We start from the raw sequence: 27,195 nt of genomic DNA on the forward strand, positions 1-27,195 counted from the left end.
GCTTTAATTGATTGGTGGCTCTCCAAGTACTGCCATATGACACCTGTCTGTGCAGAGAGTTTTCTAAGACTCTTTGAAGGTGAACGTTGCAACACATCGTGTACCTCACTTGCTTTAGCTTCAGTCAAAATGGAAGGTCTTCCATATACCCCTGTTCGTCTGCAATTGATCTAGTTTCCCAAAAGTGTTTCATTAATCTCATAATTATCAAATTTTGAGGAACAACAAAGTTGGGGTACTTCTGATGAAACTCCTCCACAACTTTTACATAAGAACTACAGGCAAAATAACATTTAAAAATAACAACTCATTACTCCTGGCAAAGTACCATTTCACTTTCCTCATAAACAACTACACAATGTACATGCAATACCCAACACATGGCAGATAAATTACATGATAATGACCAGTAATCCTAGAGTGCCATTTATAGGTGAAATGAATAATTGGAATTGAAACACTCTGATGCAGCTCAGCTTCAACTTTGATGTGTGCAACATTTTTGATCACCTTGTATAAGGCTGCATGTGGATTAATGTTCACAGATGAAGAGATAATGGAAAGGGTTCCTTGAAAATTGACTAAGGTGGTTTCTGGAATATTGAGTATGACAAGATTCAGGAAATGCAATTTGCAGAGTCTAGTGAGTAGGATATGATTGAGACATGTAAGTTGGCAAAGAGTTATTATCAGATTAATGTAGAAGAGATTTTTCACAGACTGGCAGGAGACAGGGAAGAACAAGTGTCCATTGCTAGGACACTTGTCATGGTCACTATCATGTAATTTATCTGCAATGTGTTGGGTATTGGAAGTTTTGTGTAGTTTTGTTTATGAGGAAAGTGAAATGGTACTTTCCCAAGAGCAATGTATAAGGAAGCTATATATAAGGAAGATGTGAGCAGCATAAAGAGTGGTAGGAATGCACTGCCTGAGAGTGTGTGGGGGTAAGTGCAGAGACTGTGAATGCATTTAAGGCACAGTATGATGTTGCTATGCTTGTGACAATTAGATCTCACACAATGAATGAGAGGGAGTGATGAGAGCTGGTCCACCTTTGCTCGGAGTTGCCTCATGTTGCACTACCTTACCTCAGTCCTGAAGATATTTTCAGGTGCAAACTTTGTTTGCTTACACTTGGATAAAGAATTAAACTAAATTTATTTATTATAATATAACCAAGTGAAAAATAAACTTCCAACATCTTTCTCTAAATCCAGAGTAATTCAATAATAAGGTGGTACACCTGTTGGCAACTCCTATAGGTAAATATGACTTCTGCTATTGCTTCTGCCTTAGTATCTCCACGTTTGGGTCTGCCTCCCATTGACGACACCTCAATAAAGGTTGAAATCGGTCTGGGTAGTGGCCCTTCCCTTAATGCATAGCAGTATACATGTTCACAAGGAGATGTGCTTTGCATTATGGGAGATACTGAAACAGGGAGTGATGAGAGCTTGGTCCACCTTTGCTCGGAGTTGCCTGGTGTTGCAAATATCCTCAGTCCTGAAGATATTTTCAGGCACAATTGATCTTACACTTGGATAAAGGATTAAACTAAATTTATTTAATACACACAATGAATCTTTTGACTCCATAGAAGTTTAATGATGATGATAATAATAATAATATTTAGCAGGGCAGTAAAAGCCATAAAGCAGATCAAAATTGAGCTAGAGCAGATTGAAAATTTGATAATGTAGTCAGGATAGCTGAGGTGGATTGTAGTTGTGATGGAGACCAATTGGGTTCTATTAGGAATGGCAGATTGGTTTTGATGCCTGTAAGTAGTGATGTACTGATTTCTCAGATGTTGTTAATGTGGTTGTGGAATTTTTTTTTTTTATTGGATGAAATTTTATTGTCATTTTGAATTTTTTGGGTGAGTATATTTTTTATTTTTTGCATTGTTTTGTTGTACTTCTCATTGTTTTGTTATTTTCTTGGAGATTTTTATACATCTGCAGTGACACTAGCATTTTGTGGAGTTGGTGTAGGAAACTTAAAGAAAAAGGGTATGCAGCTGAGGTGAGGGCTCCCATACACTAAGTGCCCAAAATTCATTCTCCTTTGGACTCCAATCCAAGTATACCAGCATACAGTGCCCCCCCCTCCCTCCTGCATGGTAGACTTGGATTACCTCCAAGAATGGTCTAGCAGAGTAAGTAGAAGCAGGATTCTTCACAAGCTGATCAGAGTCCTTCAGACATGTAATATCAAGTTCTTGTTGATTGGATTATAACAGTATAGATGCGAACACAGATTGATAAGAAAATAACTATTTATTGACCTAATTGCTAATATTTTGCTGTTATTCTAGCCAACATCTTCAGAGCACACAAACAAAGTTTGTTACAGTAGCAAGACAACCACAAACAAAGTTGGTAACAAACTTTATTTGTGTGCTCTGAAGATGCTGGATAGAATACCAGAAAAATCTTAGCAATTAAGTCAATAAATAGTTATTTTCTTATCAATCTGTATTCGCATCTATACTGTTATAATCCAATCAACATGTACGATGAACACATAAGCCTTTCCACACAGTTGAGAATATCAAGTTCTGTCCCATTTATATCTAGTGATCAGCCTGCATGGAAATTACTTTACTGCTGTATCTTCAAATGGAGGCTGTCTGGCTCTCCTTTGTATTGGCAACAGTAACTTGAGCATTCCCGGCAAGGCCATCATACCCACATTATGTGTGAAAAGAAAAAAAAAAGGGGGGGGGGGGGTGACAAGAACTACAGATCCTATTCTGGAGTTGAAATAGGGCAGTAGCCACTGCATACTTCATAATGAATACTGAGATAGGAAATACTAATTTTTCACCTCAATTCTACCTCTCTCTGAATAATAATTCTTAGTGAATAGTGCAGCTGGCCTGGTTGGCCGAGTGGTTAGCGTGTCCACTCTCCAGCCAAGAGGTCGCGGGTTCGAATCCTGTTGTGGGCATGGATGCTTGTGATTGTCCTACAAACTTTGTGTGGAAAGGAATCTGTGACCCTACCACTTATTCTAGCAGAAGACATTATTGCCAAAACCATCTGAGGTACGGCAGTGACCATATGGTGTCTACGGATGTCAAATGCGAATTTTTTTTTTTTTTTAAGTGAATAGTGCAGAGCTCTTTGATCATTTGCTGGTCTGGTTGACTGAGTGGTTAGTGTACTTGCTCTCCAACCAGCAGATCCCAGCAGGTTGTGGGATCAAATCCTGCTTTGGGCATGGATGTTTAGGTGGGAGATGAATTTCGTTGTCCAGTGTGAGACCACTGCCCCATTTATTGGGGGCCTGTAAAGTGGCTTGGAAAAGATCCATCTTTGCTCTCTAGAGAAGGGGGTTCTAGACTATGTAAAAATAAATAAAAAATTACAAAATATATATATAAAAATGGTAAAAAAAAAATCCTTAGACAACCCAAGATGCAAATGTACTATAGGTTTATAATAACCTTTCATGGGTGGGAACCACACTAAAAAAAAAAAAAAGTGTCAGTTGCATTCGAAATTGCTGAATGTTGAGTGGTCACACTAGTAACATATTCCTTCCTTCCTACTAACAGATCCATTAGCTCTCTTATGAAAGGATGATAGTGGCAGATGAGTAAGAGAGATGATAAACACAGGAGCAGGATTGGATTAAAGATCAGAGCACAGATACTCAAGAAATGTGTAAGATAATAGCAGTGTCCCAGACTTGATATTCAACTTGAGTTACTACATAAAGAGGATTTTTAATGAGGAGAAGGAGGGCATGATAACTGCAGTATGTAAGGATAGAGCTAGAACTGATGATGCAACCAGTTATAGACTAGTCGCTATTTCTGATGTGGTCATGAAGGCAGAGAGGCACAATCAGAAGCAAGCTCTTTGATCATCTGCAAAGAACAGCATGACTTTGTTAAAGGTAAATCTTTCTAAAGACTGATTTACCTACCTATAACAATCAACAGATTGTTATAGGTAGGTAAATTTCAATCTCTTGCCTACCCTACTTTTCTGCTTTTCAACATCAACTCTTACTTTCCCAGATTTTCTGTTCACAGTAGTCATTACTCTTCCTTCTGGCAACAGCCTCTCCAGTTGATGAAAACTTTTTCGCTTGATTATAAATTACATTAAAGATATTTAATTTAATGTCTTTAACCCAGCCATGAACTCAACATGCCGGTCACAAGCCCTTATATATGGGCAGGATTGAGTGCAGAGCTAGCAACTCAGTCTCAGAAAAAAATTTTTGCTATGCAAACTGAAACCTTCCAAAGATACTGGATGAAGCAAAAAACAGAGTCCGGTGTCAAATGGTAGTGGAAGACCTATGCTCTCAGGCAGAGTGAAGAGGATTAAGTAAGTAAGTAATTTAATGTCTTTAATTTCTAATGTCCTCTTCCTCTTTGGCTTGCTGAATATCTAAGGTTCTTCTTTGCTGCATGTACCAACTTCTATTCCTTTCTGTCTTGAACTCTTTCATTCCAGCTCTGGATTCATGTCTCATCTAAGTCTTTTTTTTTGGATATTATCCTCCCAGCACAGAAACAGCCTACCTCTAGTCACTTTACATCAGATTTATTCTTGATTGCTTGTTTAGCCATTCTTTCCTTATGTCAGAGCCACCTCAATCTGCCATTTTAAATGCCTTAATTTGTTTAATTTAATTTATAACAAGTGGAAAAAACTTTCAACAACTAGCTCTAATCCAGAGTATTTTTAATAATATGGTGTTACACTTTTTCACTACTTGTATAAGGGAAATTTCTGCATTACCTCAAGACTTGGCTAATAATATATGGTTTGGATAATGATGATGATACAGAAGTATTCATCTTTCTGTGGTGTGTGTGGTTTTCACATCAGATTTTAAGCAAACAAAATTTGCATGTGAAGTATGTTCACAACTAGGCTACTTGTATATAGAGGCATTTGACTCCATATCGATTGCCTTAGCATCCCATAACACAAAAATCTTATGGGAACCATTACCCAGATCATGTTTAACATTTTTTTTTTGAAGTCTTATCAGTGGATTTTGTTTAAAGCATTAAACAAGAATGAATTTGTCAAATATAATTTACTTTTTGACCAAGTGAAAAAGCTTTGTACAACTACCTCTCATGTAGAGTATTTTAATAATAAGATGATACAACTTCTTACTACTTGGAATATGGAAGATATTCATGTTTTAAAATTAATTCAACTTTGTTATCTATTCTATTCCTCTTTTCTTTTTTATTTAATTTCTTATCTTAACTTAGAATTTAAAATTGTTTTGTAAACCTTGAATGGACAATCCCCAATGGGAAAGTTTACTGCTCGAGCAAGTGTTTGTACAATTCAGAAGGTTTCATGAATTCTGGCAAACAAAATGGACCAATCACCTGCAGATTGAGCTGGAGAGGCCAACAACCACTCTGGTCATTTATTATTATTATAATGGCACCTCCATGGAGTCCAGAGACTCATCGTGGGAGACACAAACTATCCATACAATCTATCATACCTCTCCTTGAACTCATTAACAGAGGAAGCATGCACAACTGACTCTGGCAACCCATTCCACTCATTCACAACTCTCCAAGCAAAAAATCTAGTTCTCACATCCTATGAACCACACCCATACCCAACTTCCAGGGATGACCTCTTGATGGCCCCTCTAGCCAAGTGCTAAAATACTTACCTTTGCATCAATTCTATAAAACCCTTTAAGCAACTTAAAAGTTTCGATCATATCCCCTATTTTTCTCCTATCAACCAACTTCTGATTAACTATTACTCTACCTAATTTTGCATCATCAGTGAACAACTGAATATTTCCTTTCAGGTTATTTCCTATATCATTTATGCACAAATTAAACAGCAATGGTCCCAGCACCAAACCTTCTGGAACACCACTAGTTGCTGGTTTTTGCATCGATTCTGCCACTCCATATGCCACTTTTTGATACCTGTCAAGCATCTACCATCTTATCTACTTAACCTCAACATCCAATACCACACAACTGCTTCAAAAAGTGAACAAAACTTCAAGGTGGTATTGCTCAGTATAACAGAATCTGTTATCACTGAGGATTAAGCCCTGTTAGGGTTAAATAATAAATCACACAAGTACAGATATTTTGTACTGAAAATAACAGTACATCATCAGTGTGTAGAAACAAGCAATCAAAGGAACCAGATTACAAAGTACATACAGCAGTCGGTGGTTTACCAATTAAAAACTGTTGCTGCATGCTAGAAATTAGTATTAATAAATAATATTATTAAAATTATTATTAAAAATTTATTTTTGATGGTTACATAAGATAAGAATCTCGCAAACGTTTGGGAGAGAGAGACAATCATTCCGATTCCGTTTCTGTTAGAGTTACTTATGTGTCTTCAGCGAATAAATATCTCATCTTGTGTACGTGGAAGTCAGCAAACAGCAGCAAGAAATTAATGACCTAAAGAAATATCTACTGACACCATTGTCAAAAATTCGGCTGCTCACAATGTGATTTGAACTGTCTTAAATGCAGAGAAAACCACATAACAGCTTCCTGCAAAATATCAAGAACAAAGTCAGCTAAATGTGCCAAAATTGTTGGACCACATCTCACTAATTACAAAGAGCGCAAGCAATACTTAGCCATCCAAAAATCAGCAAAAGAAAACCAGAGAGCTCCACCAACAATTGCATGGGCACCCACCACAAATGTTGATAACAACACAACAAACCACCCACGCATGCACCTTGTACACAGAGGTGGTATCTATAAAACAAGCAGAAAAAGCTGAACACCCCAGGACCCAACCAAATCCAGTAAAGCTGAAATTGTAGCAGCCACTCTGGGCAAAATGTTAAATTGAGTTCAGCAAAGGACTCCCCAACCAGGATTCCACATGTGAGTTTGTGAGATATACACAAACAATTATTACTACACTAGTCAATGGTTAGTAAACATAGAAGGCCAAACTTTCTACAGATTCTGGAATGCCTATGGTCTAGGAAACAAAATGCATACCTAGCAAGAATTTATGACACTACAGTGCTGAAGTAATTCTTGTAAAAGAAATGCACCTTTGACCAGTCAACAAACCCAAAGCTCAGAGAATTATATGGTTTATGCTGCAAATGACAGGCTAAATGCCGGGCATGGGGGGAGTGGAAAAATCATCTATATCAGGTTCAATATAGAACACAATGAAATTATAAATCCTGCCACTACAAACAGAAATCATGGGGAGGGGTCACTACACAGCCTGGTTGCGACTTTTATTGAGGTATGTTTAAGTACGGAGTTACCTCTCCTTAAACTCTTGTGATCCCTCAGATCACCCAGCAGAATCATTTAACTCAGTGGTAGTTCCACTCGGTGACAGGCTCACCCCACCACTGAGCAGAGCTGCTCATATCTCAGGGAAAGCAACCACTTCTGCACAAAAGCACATCAGTAGGAGCTTGACCCAGAAGTGATACCGAGGTTGAAGTAATGCAGAAGGCATATTTCTATATACAAGTAGCCAAAAAGCGTACCACACCTTATTACTAAAATACTCTGGATTAGAGATAGTTGTTGAAAGTTTTTCCACTTGATTATACTATAAATTAAAGATTCCAAAAAATTATATTCTTAGTTTAATCCTTTATCCAAGTGTAAGCAAACAAAGTTCATGAGTGAAGTAACTTCACACACTTATCTCTATATATGAGTTGACCAGTCATTAAGTTACTTAACTTGCAGACTTTGTTTGCTTACACTTGGATAAAGGATTAAACCAATAATGTAATTTCTTGGAATCTTTAATTTATAGTATAACCAAGTGGAAAAACTTTCAACATCCAACTCTAATCCAGAGTATTTTAATAATAAGGTGTGATGCCTTTTGGCAACTTGTATGTGGAAATATGACTTCTGCATTACTTCAACCTTGGTATCACTTCTGGGTCTGGCTCCCACTGATGAGACCTCAATAAAGGTCGAAACTTGTCTGGATAGTAAACTTCCCATAATGCATATCATTATACATGTCTGTGAGGATATGTACTTTGCATTATGGGATACTAAGGCAAGTGATGTGAAGTCATTAAACTTCTATATATGAGTTGCCCAATCATGAAGTTACTTCATGCACACATTTTGTTTGCTTACACTTGGATAAAGGATTAAACCAAGAATATAATTTTTTGGCATCTTTAATTTAGAGTTGAATTGAATACTAACATGTAGGAATAAGGAAGTTTTTTCCCCCCACTTTACAAGACTTTAATAAAGACATAACTGAGAGACAGTTGAACAGATCCAGCAGGTGAAACTAAGATAATATGCAACCTATAGAATTGTGTATATGAACAGATGAAGAAATATGGTCTTCAAAATTTGAAAAACAGACAGATTATAGGAAGCTTGATAGAAACAAAAATTTATAAGAGAATTTTGCAATACAGACACCTGACATTTTGTATTTTTTGGCAGGTGGGAAAATGTGAGATCATCTATGGAGACTGAGTAAATGTGTGGTTAGGATGCATGTGATATCCAGGTTTTTCTAGTTACATGCAGATGGTGTCGAGTAGGCTACCTCTGAAATTGTGTGACAAGGGTACCCCTACTTCAATGAGACTTTAGACTCATTGAAGGAGCTCACAATAATAATGTCCATTTTGATATAACTTTTAATGGAACTCTTGATATAAACCCCCCCATGCTTTTTAATTAATAAGTTTAGCAGCACAGAAATTGTCGATAATTGAAAAACAGAAGTTTTTTTTAATAATAATTACATTCCTAAGATGTATGTCTCTGAATCTCTTGATAATTTTTTGTAGTTCTTCCTATGATGCCATCCATGAGAGGTTATTCTAGTAAAGTTAATTAGCTCATTCTTATTGCAGTTTATGAAAGTACAGTATTAGCTTGTGTTTTCTATACTTTTGTATATGTTCCTGATGATCCTTAAATAAAAATAAAATTTCATAATGATTTATTTTGCTATGAACAGCAATTTATGCCTCTGTAATTTATTATAATAAAAATCAGACAATTAATGAATCTCACATTTTTTGATTATCTTGGCTTGCATCCATACTTGTTCTTTCTACACACTATTTGAGTAAAGTAATTTTAAAATGTTAATATCTTGTTACTTTTAATTAGTACAAATTCCTATTTATTAAAAAGCAGTTCTGCATGTGAATATCTAATTAGTATTAAACTTATTTCATTTCAGTGAATGAATCTGTTCTAGTTATTAAGAATAATTTTTTTATTTAAATTGTTTGTTGATAATTTATGACAAAGTAAGTTATTAAACATAATAACTTTATTTTCCCAGGAACCACAAAAGAAAAAACTAGGTTTATTTGGAAGTAAAGTTGCTGGCAAGATAGTTCATATTAGTAATCCACAACAGTGTATGGTAAGGGTTATGATTTCACTCATTCATTTTAAATTATATTATTTAATGTTAAAAGAAATAGAACACATAAATGATTATGATTTTCTTGTTAAATGCAGTAAATAGTTATGTTTTTAATTAACTATTAAAATATAATTTAAATTAATTTGTTAATTAAACAGTTTTAATTACAGTTCATCTGTGCTTTGAAATTTTCAGAGCTGTATGAAGAAAGTATGACAAAACCATTATCAATTTTCATACCAAAATCAGGATAATAACTGAGTAACTCTAGGGTCATACATTTTATTTTTTCAGGTGAATCTTTACCCCATTAAATGCTGTTAGCTTGTATTAGTGTTAGTTCTGTGGGGAGTAAAAGTAAGATAATCCTGCTTTAGAGACCAAACTATCTGATTTGCCAAGTATCTAGCATATTCTCATTCAGTTTTATTTCCCTTTTCATATATGGGCACTATTAGAGCTCTACTCCAATCATCGGGAATTCGTCCCTCTGTCCAGGCTTTCTAAACTATGCAGTGCAGCCACTGTAAGACTTTTATACCACCATAATTCAGCATTTCTGGTCGAATATCATCTACTCCTGCTGCCTTTCCACATTTCAAACCTTTGATGGCTTTTTCTGCTTCAAGTATGGATATGTATTCCTGACTGTATGCCTGCTGAGTGTTTTTACCACTGTGCTATCACTGCTTGTTTCATTTAGCAATTTTTCGAAGTAATTACTCCATACTTCAAGGATAGCTTTTTCTCCTGGTTTCATGTCACCTTTTTTATCATCTCTAACTCCTTTTACAGCACTCTTTCCTCCATTTCTAAGCTTCTTCAACAACCTCCAGAATATCTTACTACCTTCTTGATATTTATTTTTTTATGTTCTTGTCAAAGTCCTCCCATGACATTTGTTTAGCTAGTTTTACACAGTGTTTAGCTTTCTTACATTTGTCTCCGTATTCTCTAAGAGCACAAGCTGACTTATTTGTCAGGAACTTATGATATGATTTCTTCTTTTCTTTCACTGCCTCTTTAACTTCCTGTGTCCACCATGGAGTCCTGATTTTTCTATCCTTGCAGACAATCTCACTGCATGCCTCTCTGGCTGAATCAATCAGGGTTTTCTTCAAGGATTGCCACTGAATCTCCAAGGTTTGGTTCCTGTTCTCAAACTCTTTCATTTTTTCTTCAATAATCTTTGTGTATGTTTGGTCTACAGTTCACATCTGGGAGCTGCTCAACTTTTATTCACTTTAAAACTTTCTTACATGTTATTCTTTTCAATTATGAAATTCAATTTTATCCTGCTCAAGACTAAATAGTGATCACTTCCAAATTCAAATCAAATCCTGTACACTCTGGTGTCCTGCACCAGGGAGAAAACATCACTATCAACAATAACATAGTCAATGAGACTTTTCTTATTCCTTGCCTCTTCTCTCCATGTGAATTTGTGCACATTTTTATGTTGGAACATGGTGTTAGTAATAACCAGTCCATGTCCTGAGCAGAAATCCAACAGGTATTTGCCATTATTATTAGCTTTGCTCTTTTCTCCAAATTTTCCCAAATATTTTTGTATGTCTCACAATCATTTCCTACTCTGCTATTCAGATCCCCAACAGGGACCAACTGTTGCTTTTTCTAAAGCATCAAAAAATTCCTCCACTTCTACCTTAGTAGAACCTTCTGTTTGACCATAGGCACAAATAAGTCTCATTGTCCAGTTCCCCATTCTCATATTTGCCCACATCACTCTACTTGAGACTGCCTGCCATTCAACAAGATTAGCCTTGTATTTTATGTTGAATACTATGGCTACTCCTTCTTTTTCTTGATTGTCATTGCCTGAATATAACATTTTGTATTTATTGCTCAGAAAGATCTCACCAGTTTTTGTCTTTTTTGTTTCAGTCACCCCTATTATGTTGATCTGGTACTTATCTAATTCCTCAGCTAGCTCCATATCTTTGCCATTCAGGCTTCTTATGTTCATAGTACGGATCTTTAACTCTGGTGATGTTGAGTTGGGGTGTGTTTTCAGATTTTCTGGAAACCCCATATGAATAAATAAATAAAATTGAATTCATTCAAAGCAAATTAGTGCAGGGTTAGTGATTATTAAGGGGAATTTTAATTATGGTGATATCAATTAAAAGGAGGAAATATCACATGGAATTCATACACCTTCTAAGAGATAATTACTTGAAACAGCACATAACTGAAGGGGCTCGTGGTGTGAGAGTGTTGGATCTGGTCATAAGTTCAGTGGACGTATACATAAGTAAGATGTCCTCATTACCTCCAGTTGGTGAGAGAGCGATTATGTGGTATTCACTTGGGTTGCAAAATTTGTGGATTTCTCTCTTAAGAAGGGGTATATACGGAACAACAGATTAGGTAATTATAACAAGCTTCAGAGTGAGCTTACAGCTGTCCCATGGCAGAACATATTCCAGGGGAAAGATGTTAGCAGTGCATGGGATATAATCAGCGAGTATCTGAGGAAGGCAATACCAGAATGTATTCCCATGGACAAACAAAGTAGGTGTTAGATGGATGAGTAGTAATATCAGGCTTGTTCTACAAAAAAAAGAAAAAGAAAATGATATGGAGAATTTACAAGTAGAAAGGTGATCACTACACCCATGAGCAGTACAAGGCTCAATGTGAAAATTGAAGGTTAAAAAATCAGAGGTGCTTAGTATATTGCAGAATTTAAATGCAAACACTGCTGTAGGTTTAGATGGAATATCAATCCAGGTGTTGTGTGAATGTGCACAGGAATTATCATTACCTCTTACTTGGTTATTTAACTTAAGTTTGAACTCTGGTATGGTCCCTAGGGAGTGGAAGGAAGGCGAAGTGGTTCCTTTGCATAAAGGTGGCTCTAAGATAGGATGATTTGGATAAATTGAATGTCTGGGCTAAAGAGAATATATGTCAATTTAATGTGGCAAAATGTAAGGTTATGCATTTTGGGGTGAAGAGATTAGCAGCAGTATATCACATTGGTGGAACTGTACTCCAGGGAGTTGGGAGTGTGGGTAGATAGGGAGTTGAAGTTTAGGGGGGGGGCACGTTGCAAAAGTGGCTAAATCAGCTCATCAAATCACTTGGTTACTGAAGAATACTTTGATGAGCAGAGATAAGCAAGTTATTGTTCCAATGTATCGAGCCTTGATAAGACCCCATCTTGACTACTGTGCCCAGATCTGGATGCCAGGGTTTCTTCTTGATGGGGAGAAGGTGGAGAGAACCAGCGGTGAGTGACCAAGATGGTAGAAGGTCTATGGAATGAACCTTATGAGAACAGGTTGAATATTTGTGGGTTGTAGAAATTGGTTGATAGGCGGAAAAGGGGGTGATATGATTGAGACATTCAAATTACTGAAGAGTTTCTATAAGATTAATTCAGAGGATATTTTTCAGAACAGGACTGGTGGTAGGAGGACTAGGAGGCCATTCATGGAAACTGAACAAGAGTGTGGTTAGCAAGGGTGTTAGAATTAGGTTTTTTACTTGGAGAGTGGTGAATGAGTGGAATAAGCTGCCAGTGTCTGTTGTGGGTGCCATGACTGTGAATGAGTTCAAGGCAAAGTATGATAGATACTGTGTGAATGTCGAATAGTTGTGATGGACATGATGTTTAGGACCTCCCCTCGATGAGTCTAAGGACTCCTTGGAGTCGCCCATAATAATAATAATAATAATAAGACTGTGGTAGTTAATTTCAGACCCAATCACCATCTCAGGAGTGGTTGTAAAAGTATTGGAAAAGTTGATTAATGACAGAATTCAAGAATGGGTGGATCAAAATATGATACTCTATAGGTGCTAACATGGTTTTGTTAAAGGTCGATCCTGCCTTAACAATTTATTAACTTTTTATAATAGAATGACATCTGAGTTGGACAAAGGAAATGGCTACACAGTGATACTTCTGGATTTTGCTAATGCTTTTGACAAGATACCGCATGGAATACTGTTGCGCAAATTAGAGCAGATGGGGATGGATACTAAACTGGTGATATGGATAAGAGAATGGCTCATGGAGAGAGATACCAGAAAGTAGTGTATGGAGGATCAGAGTCCAGGATGAGGTAGGTGACCAGTGGGGTGTCTCAGTGCTTGGGGCCATTATTGTTTAATTTGTACATAAATGATATAGGAAATGGCTTGAAGGGAGATATTCAGTTGTTTGCTGATGATGCAAAGTTGGGTAGCACAATAAAAAATCAAGCTGACGTTGAGAGTTTGCAGGATGATTTAAATAAGCTGGCAAAATGGGCAAAAGGTAATGGATGTCTTTTCAATGTGGAAAAATGTAAATTTATGCATTTTGGGATTAAAAGATTACCAGCTGTTTACCACATTGATGGAAGGTACTCCAAGAGATTCATGAGACTAGGAACTTGGGGATGTTGGTGGATAGGGAGATGAAGTTCAGAGGGCACATTGCTAAGGTGTCCAAGACTGCACATAGGATTACTTGGTTATTGAAGAACACACTAGCATCCAGAGATAAAGAGGTTATTATTCCCTTTTATAAGGCATTTATGCCTCCACATTTGGATTACTATGCTGAAGTCTGGTCACCTGGATTCCTTGGAGATGAGGAGGTTGTGGAGAGGGTTCAGAGGAGAGTGACTAAGTTGGTGAGTGATGTAAAAAATGCTCCCTACATTGATCGGTTGAAAGCTTGTGGATTGCAGAGGTTGGTTGATAGGCAGAGAAGAGGGGATATGATAAAAATATTTAAATTACTAAAAGGTTTTTATAAGATTGATGCAGGGGAAATATTTCAGCTGTGTGATAGTGATGGAAGAACAAGAGGTCATCCCTGAAAAATAAAGAAAAGTGTGGTTAACAGGGGTGTGAGAACTAAATTTTTTGCTTGGAGGGTGGTGAATGAGTGGAGTACATTGCCTGACTCAGTTGTGAGTTATTTGTCTGTAAATGAATTCAAGAAGAAATATGATAGATATTGTTTTGATAGTTTGGGTCTCCTGCGATGAGTCTACTGACTCCATAGAGATACCCATAATAATAATAACAACATACTATATACTATAGTATATACTCTAACATAACAAAAAAAAACATAATATATTATTAAATGTCACAGCTGTAGACCCAGACATAACAGATGTTAAAAATGGTCTTCCATGCAATTTTTGATACCTTTGGTCACATGCTTACTGCAGAAAAATTGATGAATCAGCATATAAAGTTCTTGTGAATCTGAAGCAGCCTTTCGTCTGCCCACTGAGCCTCTCTTCAGTAAAATAAAACAGTTCCTGAATTTAGGAAAATGCATTGGAAGCTTGGAGCAGTGCTTTGCTTCCGATACAATAATCATAATAATATCGATCTTTGATCTTTACTCTTTCTCTAATGTATCATGCATCCCTTAATAATAGCATATTCATCAAGTCTTGACTTGTCAGATTGCTGGAATTCTGTGTATGATGTGAGGTATTTAATTTTAATAGATACCTTTATACTAGTTTGTTCAAATTATGGAGTAATACAAGCTGCCAGAAAAGACACTCAGTTAAGTCATAACCATAATCCAGATTACCCTAATAGAATGATGAGTGATTGCACCATTGGATATGAGGAGTAAGTGCTCAAAAAAGTTGGTAATGGTAGCAGAGAAAATGATTTAGTTGGAAAGAAACAAGGAAAATATGAGAATGGATATCAGGAGGTTGCTGAAGAGTAAAAAAAAAAATAATAGAGTGGTCAGACAGGTAGTCAGTGTATTGCCTGAGCATAACAACAATGACTTGAAATGGCTACCAAAAATCATAAATGGTTTGTTAGAAGAAAGGATCTGTTTGGACTCAATAGGATGTAAAGTGTTGAATTTTTGAGACAGAGCCACAGGTCCATTCATTTCTATAAAAAATTGACAATATCTGGCTTATCAAACCACACAAATCTGGCCTAGTACAACTGAAAACACTAGCCACAGGATTCAAATTGTTACATATATATATATATATATATATGTATAAATATGAATGTTTATTCAAATTGTTGAATCTCTACTTCATTAACTGAACTTTAATTGTAATATGACTGCCTTATCAAACCTAAAACTCTGAAAATTGTTATCCTTGAGAGTGTTAAATAGGTTGTATTTTAATTTAATTTAATTTTTATTTTCAACTCAAGTGTTTTTATTTTTATCTTGAATGAACACGTAACTGCATGTATAGAGGGATACTAATGTTATGTCTGTGCTCTGCTGTTTCTTCTGTTCAAGTTCCTCATTGTTGTGAGGAACTTGAATAAAATAACATATAACAGAATAACAGATAATTTTTACGGTATACACATTTTATAATTACAGTACCTGGGTCATCTATGGACAATTTGTTGCCCGCCTGCATGTCACACCTGAATGGTGTATCATGGGAAGCAGTGGCTACATATATACTTCCATCTTAGTGCCTTCATCACAGAGTAATTGCACCATAACAGTACAAAGGCATGACAGTGCTGCCTTCCCATACACAAAGACATAAAAACATTATCATCATTGCAGTGACTAGGTGGGCTAGCTACCACAAGTGGAACTGTTACATAAAGTAGAAAGGCATCATAGTTGAAAAATTAGATTCTGTATTCACAGAATACAGAATCTCACTGCAGTAAAGCTGCAGGTTTAACATAAAAAATATCCTAAATAAGTTCCAAGATGAGAGAACACAAAGTATTCAATAATGATATATTTAATAGTCTGCAAAATTGGAGAATCAATCTGTTTCCCTTTTGTGGAACATCTGTTGCATCTCCAAACAGATCATCCTCTCCTAACCTGATCCTGTTAAGTGTAGTCCATAGACTTGTTGAAAGGTCAGACCTCTTTGGTTCTGTAGTTGGATCAACAACAGTTACTTGTAAGTCAGGTGTGTGTTCATACCAGACCGCTGATAAGAACCTAGTTCTTATCAGGGGTCTGGTATGGTGGGCTAGCTACCATACCATAGCTACCCAGGTCTCATACAATATTTACATAGTGGTTCTATATGCAGATCATCTTCATTTAGGTATCTGAGTAGCTGTGTGGAAGATGTCTTTATGAATGGGCAAGTCACTATTCTCAATAATTTTACACCTCATTTCCTAAATCCTTTTCTCTCCATAATGGAGAAGGAACAGTATTGCTAAGAGTTGAAACCATTAAGTTTGTATTGATCTTATTGTTCCAGAAATAGATCTCATGGCTTGGTTAAGATGACCTTCAAGAACCAAGGCATGAGCACAGTTGAACCATTCACTCTTATTAGCATTATGAATGCATGATAATCACAGTGGCTTGTTAGTAAGGTTCTCATTTTGCATTGTTAAGATCCTAGGTGCTTATCACCGATGAGTCCCAGCTTCAATTGCCTTGGTGATGTGTATAAGAGGATGCCTGATGGACTGGCATCAGAACAATTTATGGAGGAGTAGAGCCCAGGAGAAGGCCTGTGATTAGTAGTATGCCATAGGGCTCTGTACTCAGGCCACTATTGTTTAATTTGTACATTAGTGATGTAGGAAATGATCTGAGGGAAAATATTCAGCTGGTGATGCAGAACTAGATAAAACAATAGTTAATAAAGATTATGTATATATTTTGCTTAATGATTTAAATAGGCTGACAATCTAGGCAAGGAAAAATTACTTTCAGTTTAATGTGGCAAACACATTAGACATATAAGGTGCATTTTGAGATGCATAACCTTATTGCCAGATATGTACTATATTGATGAAACAAATTCTTAGAGAAATTCAGGAAATTAATGAGGCTAAGAATTTGGGGTGCTGTTGGACTCTTGAGTTAAAATTCAGAGAATATATTTGAAAAGTGGCTACAGTGGCTCATATGATTACCAGTTATTCAAGAACATACTAATAAACAGAGATGAAGAGATTATTTTATATTTTTACAAGATTTGCATGTGGGCTATTGTGTACAAATATAGTCACCTGGGTTTCTTCCAGATGAGGAGGTAGAGCAGATCCAGAGTAGGTAACAGAAATTGGTTGACAGACAGAAAAGTGGGGATATGATAAAAACATATAAGTTACTTAAAGACAAGATTAATGCAGAGGTAAATTTTCAGTATACATGACTAATTGTTGGAGAACTAAGAAATCCAAGTGATCATCCCTGGAAATTGAATAAGAGTTCAGTTAGCACACATGAGGACTAGATTTTTTTGCTTGCAGAATAGTGAATGAATGAATGGGTTTCAGAAATCTGTTATTGAATGTTGCATTGAATGAGTTCAAAACAAAGTATGACAGGTACTACAAATCATGGCTAAGACTTTAGTGAAATATTTAGTGAGCTTCCCACAGTGAGTCATGAACTCCATGGAGGACCTTGTAATAATAATAATTTTTAATGTAGTTTAATATTTTAAAACTCTTACTGATTTGTTTATTCTTTTCCTACAGTGGATTGTTTCTAAAATTGAAGACGTTATGAAAGAGTTTTCTCCATGAGACACCAGTAGTAGTAGTACAGCAATAGTTAATTGCATCATAAAAACTTTTGCACAAGTTTTATAATCATCATTTCAGTATGTCTATACAAAGATTTCTGGCATAAATTTGTCCACCGCTGGAAATTTTATTTTCATATATTAGTTTGCATAAATCATTCTATACAAATCTTGTATGACAATTTCTAGCTGTGATGTTTATTTATGTGATAAGGAAAACTATACAACATGGCCGCTGTTTTTAAAAAACAGAAGTAAATAATGCATAGATTTGTTTATAATGGGATTTTTACATTGTTATAACCTTCTCCTCATTCTTTGATAGTGTAGATGTGATTTGATTATTGCTCTTATAATAAACAACAATCACTGAAAAAAAATTAATTAATACAGTAGTACAGTAATTTAACTCTTATCTGGTTCTCAAATCTGGGTATGGATACTGTAATTGAATTAGTCAGACAATAGTTTCATATGAAAGGTAGAGAGCATACACTTGCCAGCGCTTTCCACGGGTAGCACTTTTATGAACAATACGAATCTGTGTTCATGTTATTACTGAATGATATATTGTATAACCACCAATACTTTCAGTATTGGTGGTTATACATTGTTGTATTTTAAAAAAATGCATAAAAAGAAAATTAGCAGATAAAACCAAAGTGGGTTTGGGTATAAGTGAAGTAATCCTTCACAAAAGTGAGCAAATATTCTATATTAGTCATATTCTGGTTATAAAAGAATAATAGTGTTCATTACATATAAAGTTTGCCATCAAAATATTTATCAAGTTAGAAATCACTTAGCATTCTTAATTGTTATTTACGTTGTTTTGCAGTATTATAAAATAATGGCCAATTTAAAAGCTTTATCAGTTTACAGTCTAAAGCATTTCCATAATGCCTTCCTTAATACTATACTTCATGAAAACTTTTGCTAAATAAGCTTTGCAAAATAAATATTTAAAAAAATATTATAAACTTATGCATAATTTTATTTGTGCAAATACTTTATGAAACAAGTGATAGACTTTAATTGTGACTCTTTATGCAGTAATCATATTTGCATTTTTGAGCAGGAAGGAGAGAAAAGCAAATAGCTTAGGTTACTGCTATGACTATTGCTACTAAGAAATTCTTGTATGTTACACATTATAGACTGCTTCATACAATTAAGATAGATTCGCACTGAATTTCACAGAGATTTCTAATTCTTTTAAAGATTTTTTTTTTTTTTTTTGGAAATATTTTAAAATTTTCATAAGGTACAGTCTTAATGCATACCACAGTTACTATAAAATAGCATCATATTGGCCTGTTGAATATTTTTTATAGTAAACTATTTAATGAAAGTTTCAGTAAGGACTTTTTTTTTTCTCTGTATATAATAAAATGATATATGGAGTCTGATATTGTTTATTTGATTGGTGGCATCATGAAGCTAATGCTCCTGTATTTGCATGACAATAGTCGGCTGTGCTTGCATCTACTAGGTGTGCCAAAGTAATTTACATTGTTAAAAATTAAAATAGTAGCCATCAAAGAGGTGGCTCCACTTTTAAGAATGAATAGGTATGTATTTTGGCATTCTATGTGCACCTAAAGCTTTTGTCTCCGACAATAATCATAATCTTAAATGGTAAATGAATGAAATGATTAGAATATTATGATATTTAATATAAGTCCAGTTAAAGCAATATAGTTAGCTGACACATGGCACAATATAATGTATACTATTCATATAAAAATATTACGATATTTTAATGTCTGATAACAGTCTTCTAAATGAAGTATTTTTGCACCATTTTATTTATTTGCAACAACACGCTTAATACGGTACAACTTCATTCTCTTTTTTTTAAATTTAAAATGCAGAAGTTTTCTTTTACTGACCATGAAACTAAATATATCTAACTAAAAGCAGGACTGGTCAGTTAATTATGTGTCAGATAAAGAGATAAATTACTGTATATAAACTGAGATTTGTCTTTAAAGATACTGTATGAAAAGCATTTTGTATATATATTCTTTCATTTTTATATCAGAAAGTTTCACAAAATATGCATTTTATTCTGTTGTAAAATAAAATATAGCCTTAACTCTCTCTCTCTCTCTTTCACACATAAACACTAGTCTGTCAAGTATTTACAAAGGGGGGATAATACAAAATTTGGCAATTTCGCATGTTATCATGAATAGTGAATTTTATTACTTATGTTTTATTATAAATAATTAGTTAAATTATAAATGTTATATACTGTAAATATACATGTACAATAACTGATACAATATCCAGCTATTTAATATTTGGCTTGTACTATAAACAAGTCTTTTCTCTCTCTCTCTCTCTCTCTCTCTCTCTCTCTCTCTCTCTCTCTCTCTCTCTGTCTGTCTGTCTGTCTGTCTGACTGTGATAAGCTAACAGCTGCTAGCCCACTGTCAGGTGGTTAGTTGAGATAAGCAATTTGTGCCAAATATTGAGGGGCTATCAGATATTGTATTCTTTTATTGCATGTATAATGTATAAAATGTTAACTCTGTAATTACATGTATCAATGTCTTTTGAAGAATAGAAATAACAAAAATTCAGTTTTACATCATATAATTGCTAAAGTTTTATTTGATTATTAAAGTCATCTATTTATATACTGTTGTTGATATAAAAAATACTTTAGCTGTTAGAACTGCTTACTGTTCTCATTAACAATGAAAATACAGTTATAATATTACATTGTTGGAACTGTTTACTGTTCTCATTAATTCTAAAATACAGTTTAAAATATCATCAAATGTATAGCTGAACATTGAAAATTATATATTAATATTAAGAAAAAGATGCTGTTAAAATTTGAGTTGTTCGAACATATTTCTTCTTTGTTATTTCTGTTGGTATTTTTCTTGTACATGATCACAGAAATTTGAAAAATGTGCTTGAAAAACTGTGGTATTATTAAAAATGTGGTTAATAGTTGCATTCATCTAGTAGCTGTTGTGTACTGGGATGCAAAGGGCTAGGTGTCCTTATTTTTTTAAAGATACAGAGCAAGTCAAAAATTTTGCTGTCATGTATATACACTCCCACGCGTGTGCACGCGCACACACACACACACACACACACACACACACACACCACACACACACACATAAAGCATGCAATGTGAGGTTTATCACTTTCTACTGTGCTGTTTACAGATATTAATTTCGTTGTATTTGCTCAGCTTCAAAGGCTTGATATTTTAATCAAGTTTTGTCTAACATTTGTAAAACTTAAAAAAAAAAAAAATTCCTACTCTTATACAAGTAGAAATGGTATATTGTAATACTACACTTGTTTTCTTACTGCTAGCTCTAACTTAAATGTCATTGGAGCTTCTTTTATTGATTGAACTGCCTTAAGAAAATTTTGTACTTTATTATCTTTTTTTTTTTAATTTTACCTACTGAACTGATTGTTTTAATTACTAGAAACTGATATTGTAGTTAAGAGGTTACGCAGAATAAATGAGATAAAGAGGAAAGAAATTATTGTCTTTGTCTTCATTATGGAGATCTGTGTTATTTAAGATGAAGACCTTTTCACTTCTCAGCACAGGTATCAATTTATAGTTGTAGTCATTCTAAATCATATGGAACTTGCCTCATGAAAAGTGTGTTCATTGTCAAGAATGGATGAATACACCTGTTTGTGCATTGCCACTGTTTTGTTATGTGCTTATTTAATAATTAATGTTCATTTATATTCTTGTTTTTATTATGTTTTTATTATGTTTATTATCAATACTGATTTTTAACTTTGCACTATTGAAATTGATGTTTTGTATGATTGGTTTGATCTTATGTTAAGAAATTATTGTCTCTGTATCGTATCCAGTTGCAATTGTATTCATCCTGCCAGCCACCAGAACAAATACATTATCACCCAACTTGCCACCATTTAAAGACGTTATTTGTAGCATAGTTGATGATTTTGTAACTTCCTATCATCTTGTGGTTTAAAAATGTTGTGGGTGAGGAATGGAAATGTGTATGCATGCTTGAAATGTAGTAGATAGTGGGAAGCGCTAGGAGAAATAAATATTTCCATCTCGAGATTTAGCAGCAGGCAGAGATAATGCCTCGGAAAGGCAAATGACAAATTGTGGATACCAATAGCATGTTAGAGAATGAAGAAAGATGTACTTATGGATTCCACCTTGGGCATTCTGCATGGGAGATGGTTCATCTGATGGCCATGATTAGGTGTGTAATCAGTTGAAAACAGGATGTGTGGAGAAAGAAAGAGTACTGCTGAGAAAGGAGTGGAAAGTATGAAGACTAAGTTGAGGAGGGTGAATGAAGAGATGAGGAGACTAGGTTGGCTAGTGCAAGGAGAATGAGAGTAGATGTGCATGAGAGAGAGAGAAGAAGGTGAGAGAATTTGAAAGACAGTGGAAGAGAGGAAATTGGACAAAGTCAAGAGAATGTGGAAGCAAGGGATAGAGAGATGAGAAGAAGGGAGAAAATGGAAGAGAAAGATTGAAAGCAGAAAGAGGCAGGGATGGCAGTGAAAGAAAAGAATGAATGAATCTGCTCAGAATATCATGTATGGAGATTCGATAATTCAAGGTGTGCAGAGTAGAGTGCCAGAGGATTGCCAGGTGAAACAATAGAGAGTGTAGCAGTGACAGTGAAGAGGGGTGAAAATGTAGAGGAGATAATCGTTTGGGATCCACCAATGAGATGCTTCATACTCGGTGGAGTTATGCTGGAAGAAGTAGAGGAAGCAAGGGAACTTGGACTGTTTCTAGATAGAAATTTGAAGATCAGAGGACATGATGCAGAGGTTGTGAAGACTTCTCAAAGAATTCATTCTTGCAATATTAAGGAGGACATTGACCATGGGAGATTTATTCATATGGAGTTTCCTCCCTTTTCTCCCCTGTCCCTATTGGGGCGAGTTGAGCCCCTCATGGTGGGTTAAGTATTTATGGCTGTAGATCTGTGTGTGTTCACGGGACCGGTTTGCCTGCTTGCGGGATGAAAATCCCCAGATAAACGGGGGGGGGGGGAACCCTGCTGTCCATGCCCAAGACTGGCTAACTTGGCTATGGCTGAGGAAGATCCTCAAGCTCCTCACATCGGTCACAGAAATCGAACCCAGGACACTCCTTCCCCAGGCATATGGTTGCAAAGCGCAAAGTCACTAGGCTAAAACCAGTAAACCGCATGGACACCACGAGTGATAAATGAGTGGTAGTCCCATTGTATAAAACTTTGATCAGATACATCTGTATTTCTGTGCTCAGATCTGGTCACCAGGATTTGAAAGGAATGAAGTAACCTTGAAGAGGATACAGAGACATAACAAAAATGATAACATGATCTATCTTCATAACATGTTAGTTATGAAGATAGACTTCAGTTCATGCAGACTGCAGAGTTTGGTGGATAGAAGACAAAGGGTGATATGATTCAGACATTTAAGGAGAGATTTTTAATATGGTTGAAAATAGTGAATTTTCCCCTTTTATAGTGAACAAAAGGGTAAAAAGTAAATACCTAGTCTAGCCATAAATGTTGTTACAACTTGAACAATGCATAAACCTTTAATCTATCAGTAAATCATTTACAGCTTTCAGCACATACAACCACATGAATAGCATGCATATGGCAGCACTCAATATTTGAAATGTCCCCCTTTTGCCTTCATGCACACCCGAAAGTCTGTGCCTCCAATCCCTGTTGTATGGTCCTCACCTTGTGTGAAGGGGCTGAGTCTTGTTGGAAGGTCCACTGTCTACCTTGAAACAAGGTGTTGTTCAGGGGTTGTACCACAGGATATAGCATGGTGTCTTGATACATTTTGGTGGAGGTTTTGTCCCCTTTATCACAGAAATGCAACTTGGGTTCCTGTTACTGACACGGGGTGATGACCTCTCTGAATCCTGGATGCTGTATGACCATCTGGGGCATATATCTGATCATTTTGGAAGTTAAACGACTCTTCAATGGTGAAAATAATCTCATCTCATTGTGAAGAGGATATCTCTCTGTCTGTTATTCACATAATGACAGTGAAGCACCTTTCATTTTATCACCCTTTGCTGCATAAGTTGTGGTGTTAGGTTAAGTTAGGTTGGATGACATAAATGTTCATCTCTCGTGACATCACTTTCTGCATTCTCACAGTGTTAAATATTGCTGTCTGCGCCCATTGTTATGTCATCACTTTTCCTAAAATAATTTACTTCCTTTATGAATTTACCTCTCTACAATAACTACAAGACTTACAAAATTTCTCTGACTCTAATATCTGTATCACTTCTTACGTGCTCATTCTATAAGGAAAGCAAATTCTATATCTCTAGCCGATTCCTAATTTTACTCATGTGCTTACCCTGACTGTTAAAGGTTATTTCTTGCTAAAAGAAACGAATCCTCTTAATTTCTTTCTGGGGCCGTCTCGTCTTCAGATATTGACAAATTTATTTTTTAAAACTGCGCCAGCTCTTAGAATAGAGGGGAATCTTATTCAGGGAGCCTTTACCAGACTTTTGGTTAAAATAGGTGAATAAATTTAGTGCTTAAACTCATAAATTAAATGCTTTACTGTGGCTAAGTAAATTCTGGTTTGCCGTCGTAACCTCTATAACAACATGTTGTACCTTTCTTTCAATTACACCCCCCCCCCCGCTATGGTTCAGATTAATGAGTGGTAGTTTTGGTTCATATCACAGGCAAAACTAAGGTATAAAAGAAAAAACCTATTTATTGGAATCTAAAGACATAATATACACTTAGACCAATCTCATTTTCAATTAGTTCAATGACATGCTAAATCAAACTGTATCAAACTGATTAACACGTTCGCTGCCAATTACGAGTATACTCATAGTTGGTAAACCAGCTACACAAGCCACCTACGAGTATACTCATATGAAGCTTACCGGTGGCAACTAGATTACCGTATTGACCTTGAAGAAGTCAAAATGCTTGGCTGGAGGAGCTAGCATCAAAACTGTGTATTCTCATAGAAGACATATGCTCTGCACAAGCCAGCTACGAGTATACTCGTATGACGCTGACCGCCGGCAACGAGAGTACCGTACTGACCTTGAAGAAGTGAAATTGCTCGGCGTACGGGGAACAGACTATGCCGAAGTAGCATGGCAGCGAACGTGTTAATACTCTAATGCATGAACAATAAATTCTTTTAAGTTAGAGATTTAACACACATAATATGCACATTATACACTTCTAATCAATATTCTACCTACTATGTTAATCTTGCATATTAAACTAATCACAATCATCTATAATCATTCCAAACAATTTGTCTTATGGACATTAGCCACTGCTAAATAATCACTAAAGTTCTTAAATACTATCCATACTCGATTATTACACTACAATGATCTTTCCCTTTTACCGACTGGGTAATTATACAACAAAATCTGTACTTTACCATTTCTTGAGGCAGGATCTCCAGGTCCGTCTGAACTGTCCTTCTTTGTTTAAATTACCTCTCGATACTTCCATAACCCTGCGTCCATGTGGTAGGTAACTATGGTCGTCAGATTAAGCTATGCTCTGCACCTGGCGTTTTATTCCTTGTCTATTCTCGATCTGTTTCAGGCCATCTTCGTTTCTACAGGATACGTCCGCGATACTATTCTGTCGGAACTTTCAACGAAGACAGCATATGCCGACATCTCATGCTTTAGTGTCGGCAGAAATTCAGACATCGAAGGGAAAGGTGCACCGTCCGATATCGTACTATGCCAAGAAACACCATCAGGAACTTCCCATCCATGGGAGAAGTCGAATCATCATCCAGCAAAATAGGCAAAAAAAAAGCTTCAGGAAGGGGTGCAAACCCTTTTTATTCTCCCTTCACTCTCCCCCCCCCCCTTTTTGGCACCCTGTTACTAGCTGCGATTGCACCCTCTTACTTTCTGTGATCTTTTCCAGCCCACTACTTTCATCATCCGCGGGAATTTCATCACATCGCGAGATCTCTAGCAGTGTCTTCCGGGAAACGAATGTGCGTCGCTTTCTGAGATCGCCAATGCCTCAGGCCTGCCCGTGACCTTTGGACTATTGTTTACATCTAATTTACCCATTCATTGTATACATGATGCATTCATATAATACTAATTTATACACAAAGTTCTTTACATGGTATTACAATTCTATTAAAGGAGGTAATTCTATTTCTATTTACAGTTAGTACTTTATTTCTTCTGCTCGAGTACAAGTTTTTTCTCTCAGCTGATTTTTCCGACTTGTTAAATCCTGAATGAATTGTTTCTTTTTTAAAGTTCTTCATTCAGGATGTAACAAAGGTTTTCTAGGAAAAAAAATTTTTTTTTTTCAAAAAATTTCTTTTTAGACGTCCCTCACTCCTCTGGGAGACCTTTCCTTTGCGCCTGTTTTTCTTTTTTTTTTTTTTTTTTTTTTTTTTTGACTTATGCTTAGATAAGAAGGCGGGCTTTGCATCCTTTCTAACTGCCTCTCCTACCTCACAACTGTGCTATGCAGATTGCCCTGTCCTTCTCGAGTCATATACACATTATCTTTTAATCTCTTGCGTGAATTCGTTGGTCCTTGCTCAATATGAGCATAATTGACCGGCAATGTATATTCACCTGTTTCATACTCACTTTTGTAAGTACCTTCCTCATGTCTTCCCCCCCCCTTCTGCTAGGCCGACTATATCAGAACACTAAAGATTCCAACGAGGATGTCTCCTTACATTCTGGTCTTATAGGTGCACTAAGCTCATTATTTTACTTTGTCAGCTTCCCCCTTTTTTTTTTCTTGAATTTCCACTACATGTTAGCACCCTTTCCATTCTGAGCATGTGATTCCTTTCTTTCCTTCTTACCTCTCCTTTGAAAATAGACTTCTCTTCTGGAATAACTACATGAGAATTTGTATTTCTCTAAGAAGTCATTTCCTAGAATTAGTTTCAGATGGGGGAGGGATTTCCTTGGCAAGACTAGAACTTCATGCCAAACACACATGCTATAATCTGGTAATCTAACTTTCAACCTCACTGATTTTGTTGCATGAGTAGGGGAGGGGGAAATTCCTAACAGCTTAACTGCCCTTCTCAAATATATGACATTTCTTCTCACATGGGGCTCCAGTTCTCTGAAATAGCTTTCTGATATCATGGACACTTGGGAACCTGTATCTATTAATGCCCTGAATTTCTTTCCGCAGATGATGTTGGCTATCCCCTTTCCAGGTTTGTTTGGTGCAAACGTGTGATTCTCCCATTGTGTGATAGTTTCCTCTTTTGACAAAGAAATT

General features: G+C 35.9%; 1 protein-coding gene across 2 annotated transcripts in view; it reads left to right on the plus strand.

The window, feature by feature from the left end:
- LOC150100293 (intermembrane lipid transfer protein Vps13-like) overlaps positions 1 to 21,637 on the plus strand; it is a 654,685-nt gene extending 633,048 nt beyond the window's left edge. For both annotated transcript variants that reach the window (XM_090402852.1, XM_090402853.1), the window contains 2 exons: positions 9,315 to 9,398; positions 17,853 to 21,637. In XM_090402852.1, the coding sequence (XP_090258978.1) occupies positions 9,315 to 9,398; positions 17,853 to 17,900 (132 nt within the window). In that variant the 3' untranslated portion in view covers positions 17,901 to 21,637. The remainder of the gene's footprint in view (positions 1 to 9,314; positions 9,399 to 17,852) is intronic.
- Positions 21,638 to 27,195: the final 5,558 nt, after the last annotated feature.

This window comes from Typopeltis vanoorti, chromosome 13, assembly GCF_054136105.1.
Source record: "Typopeltis vanoorti isolate ZY-2024b chromosome 13, IOZ_Tvanoo_1.0, whole genome shotgun sequence".
NCBI lineage: Eukaryota > Metazoa > Arthropoda > Arachnida > Uropygi > Thelyphonidae > Typopeltis > Typopeltis vanoorti.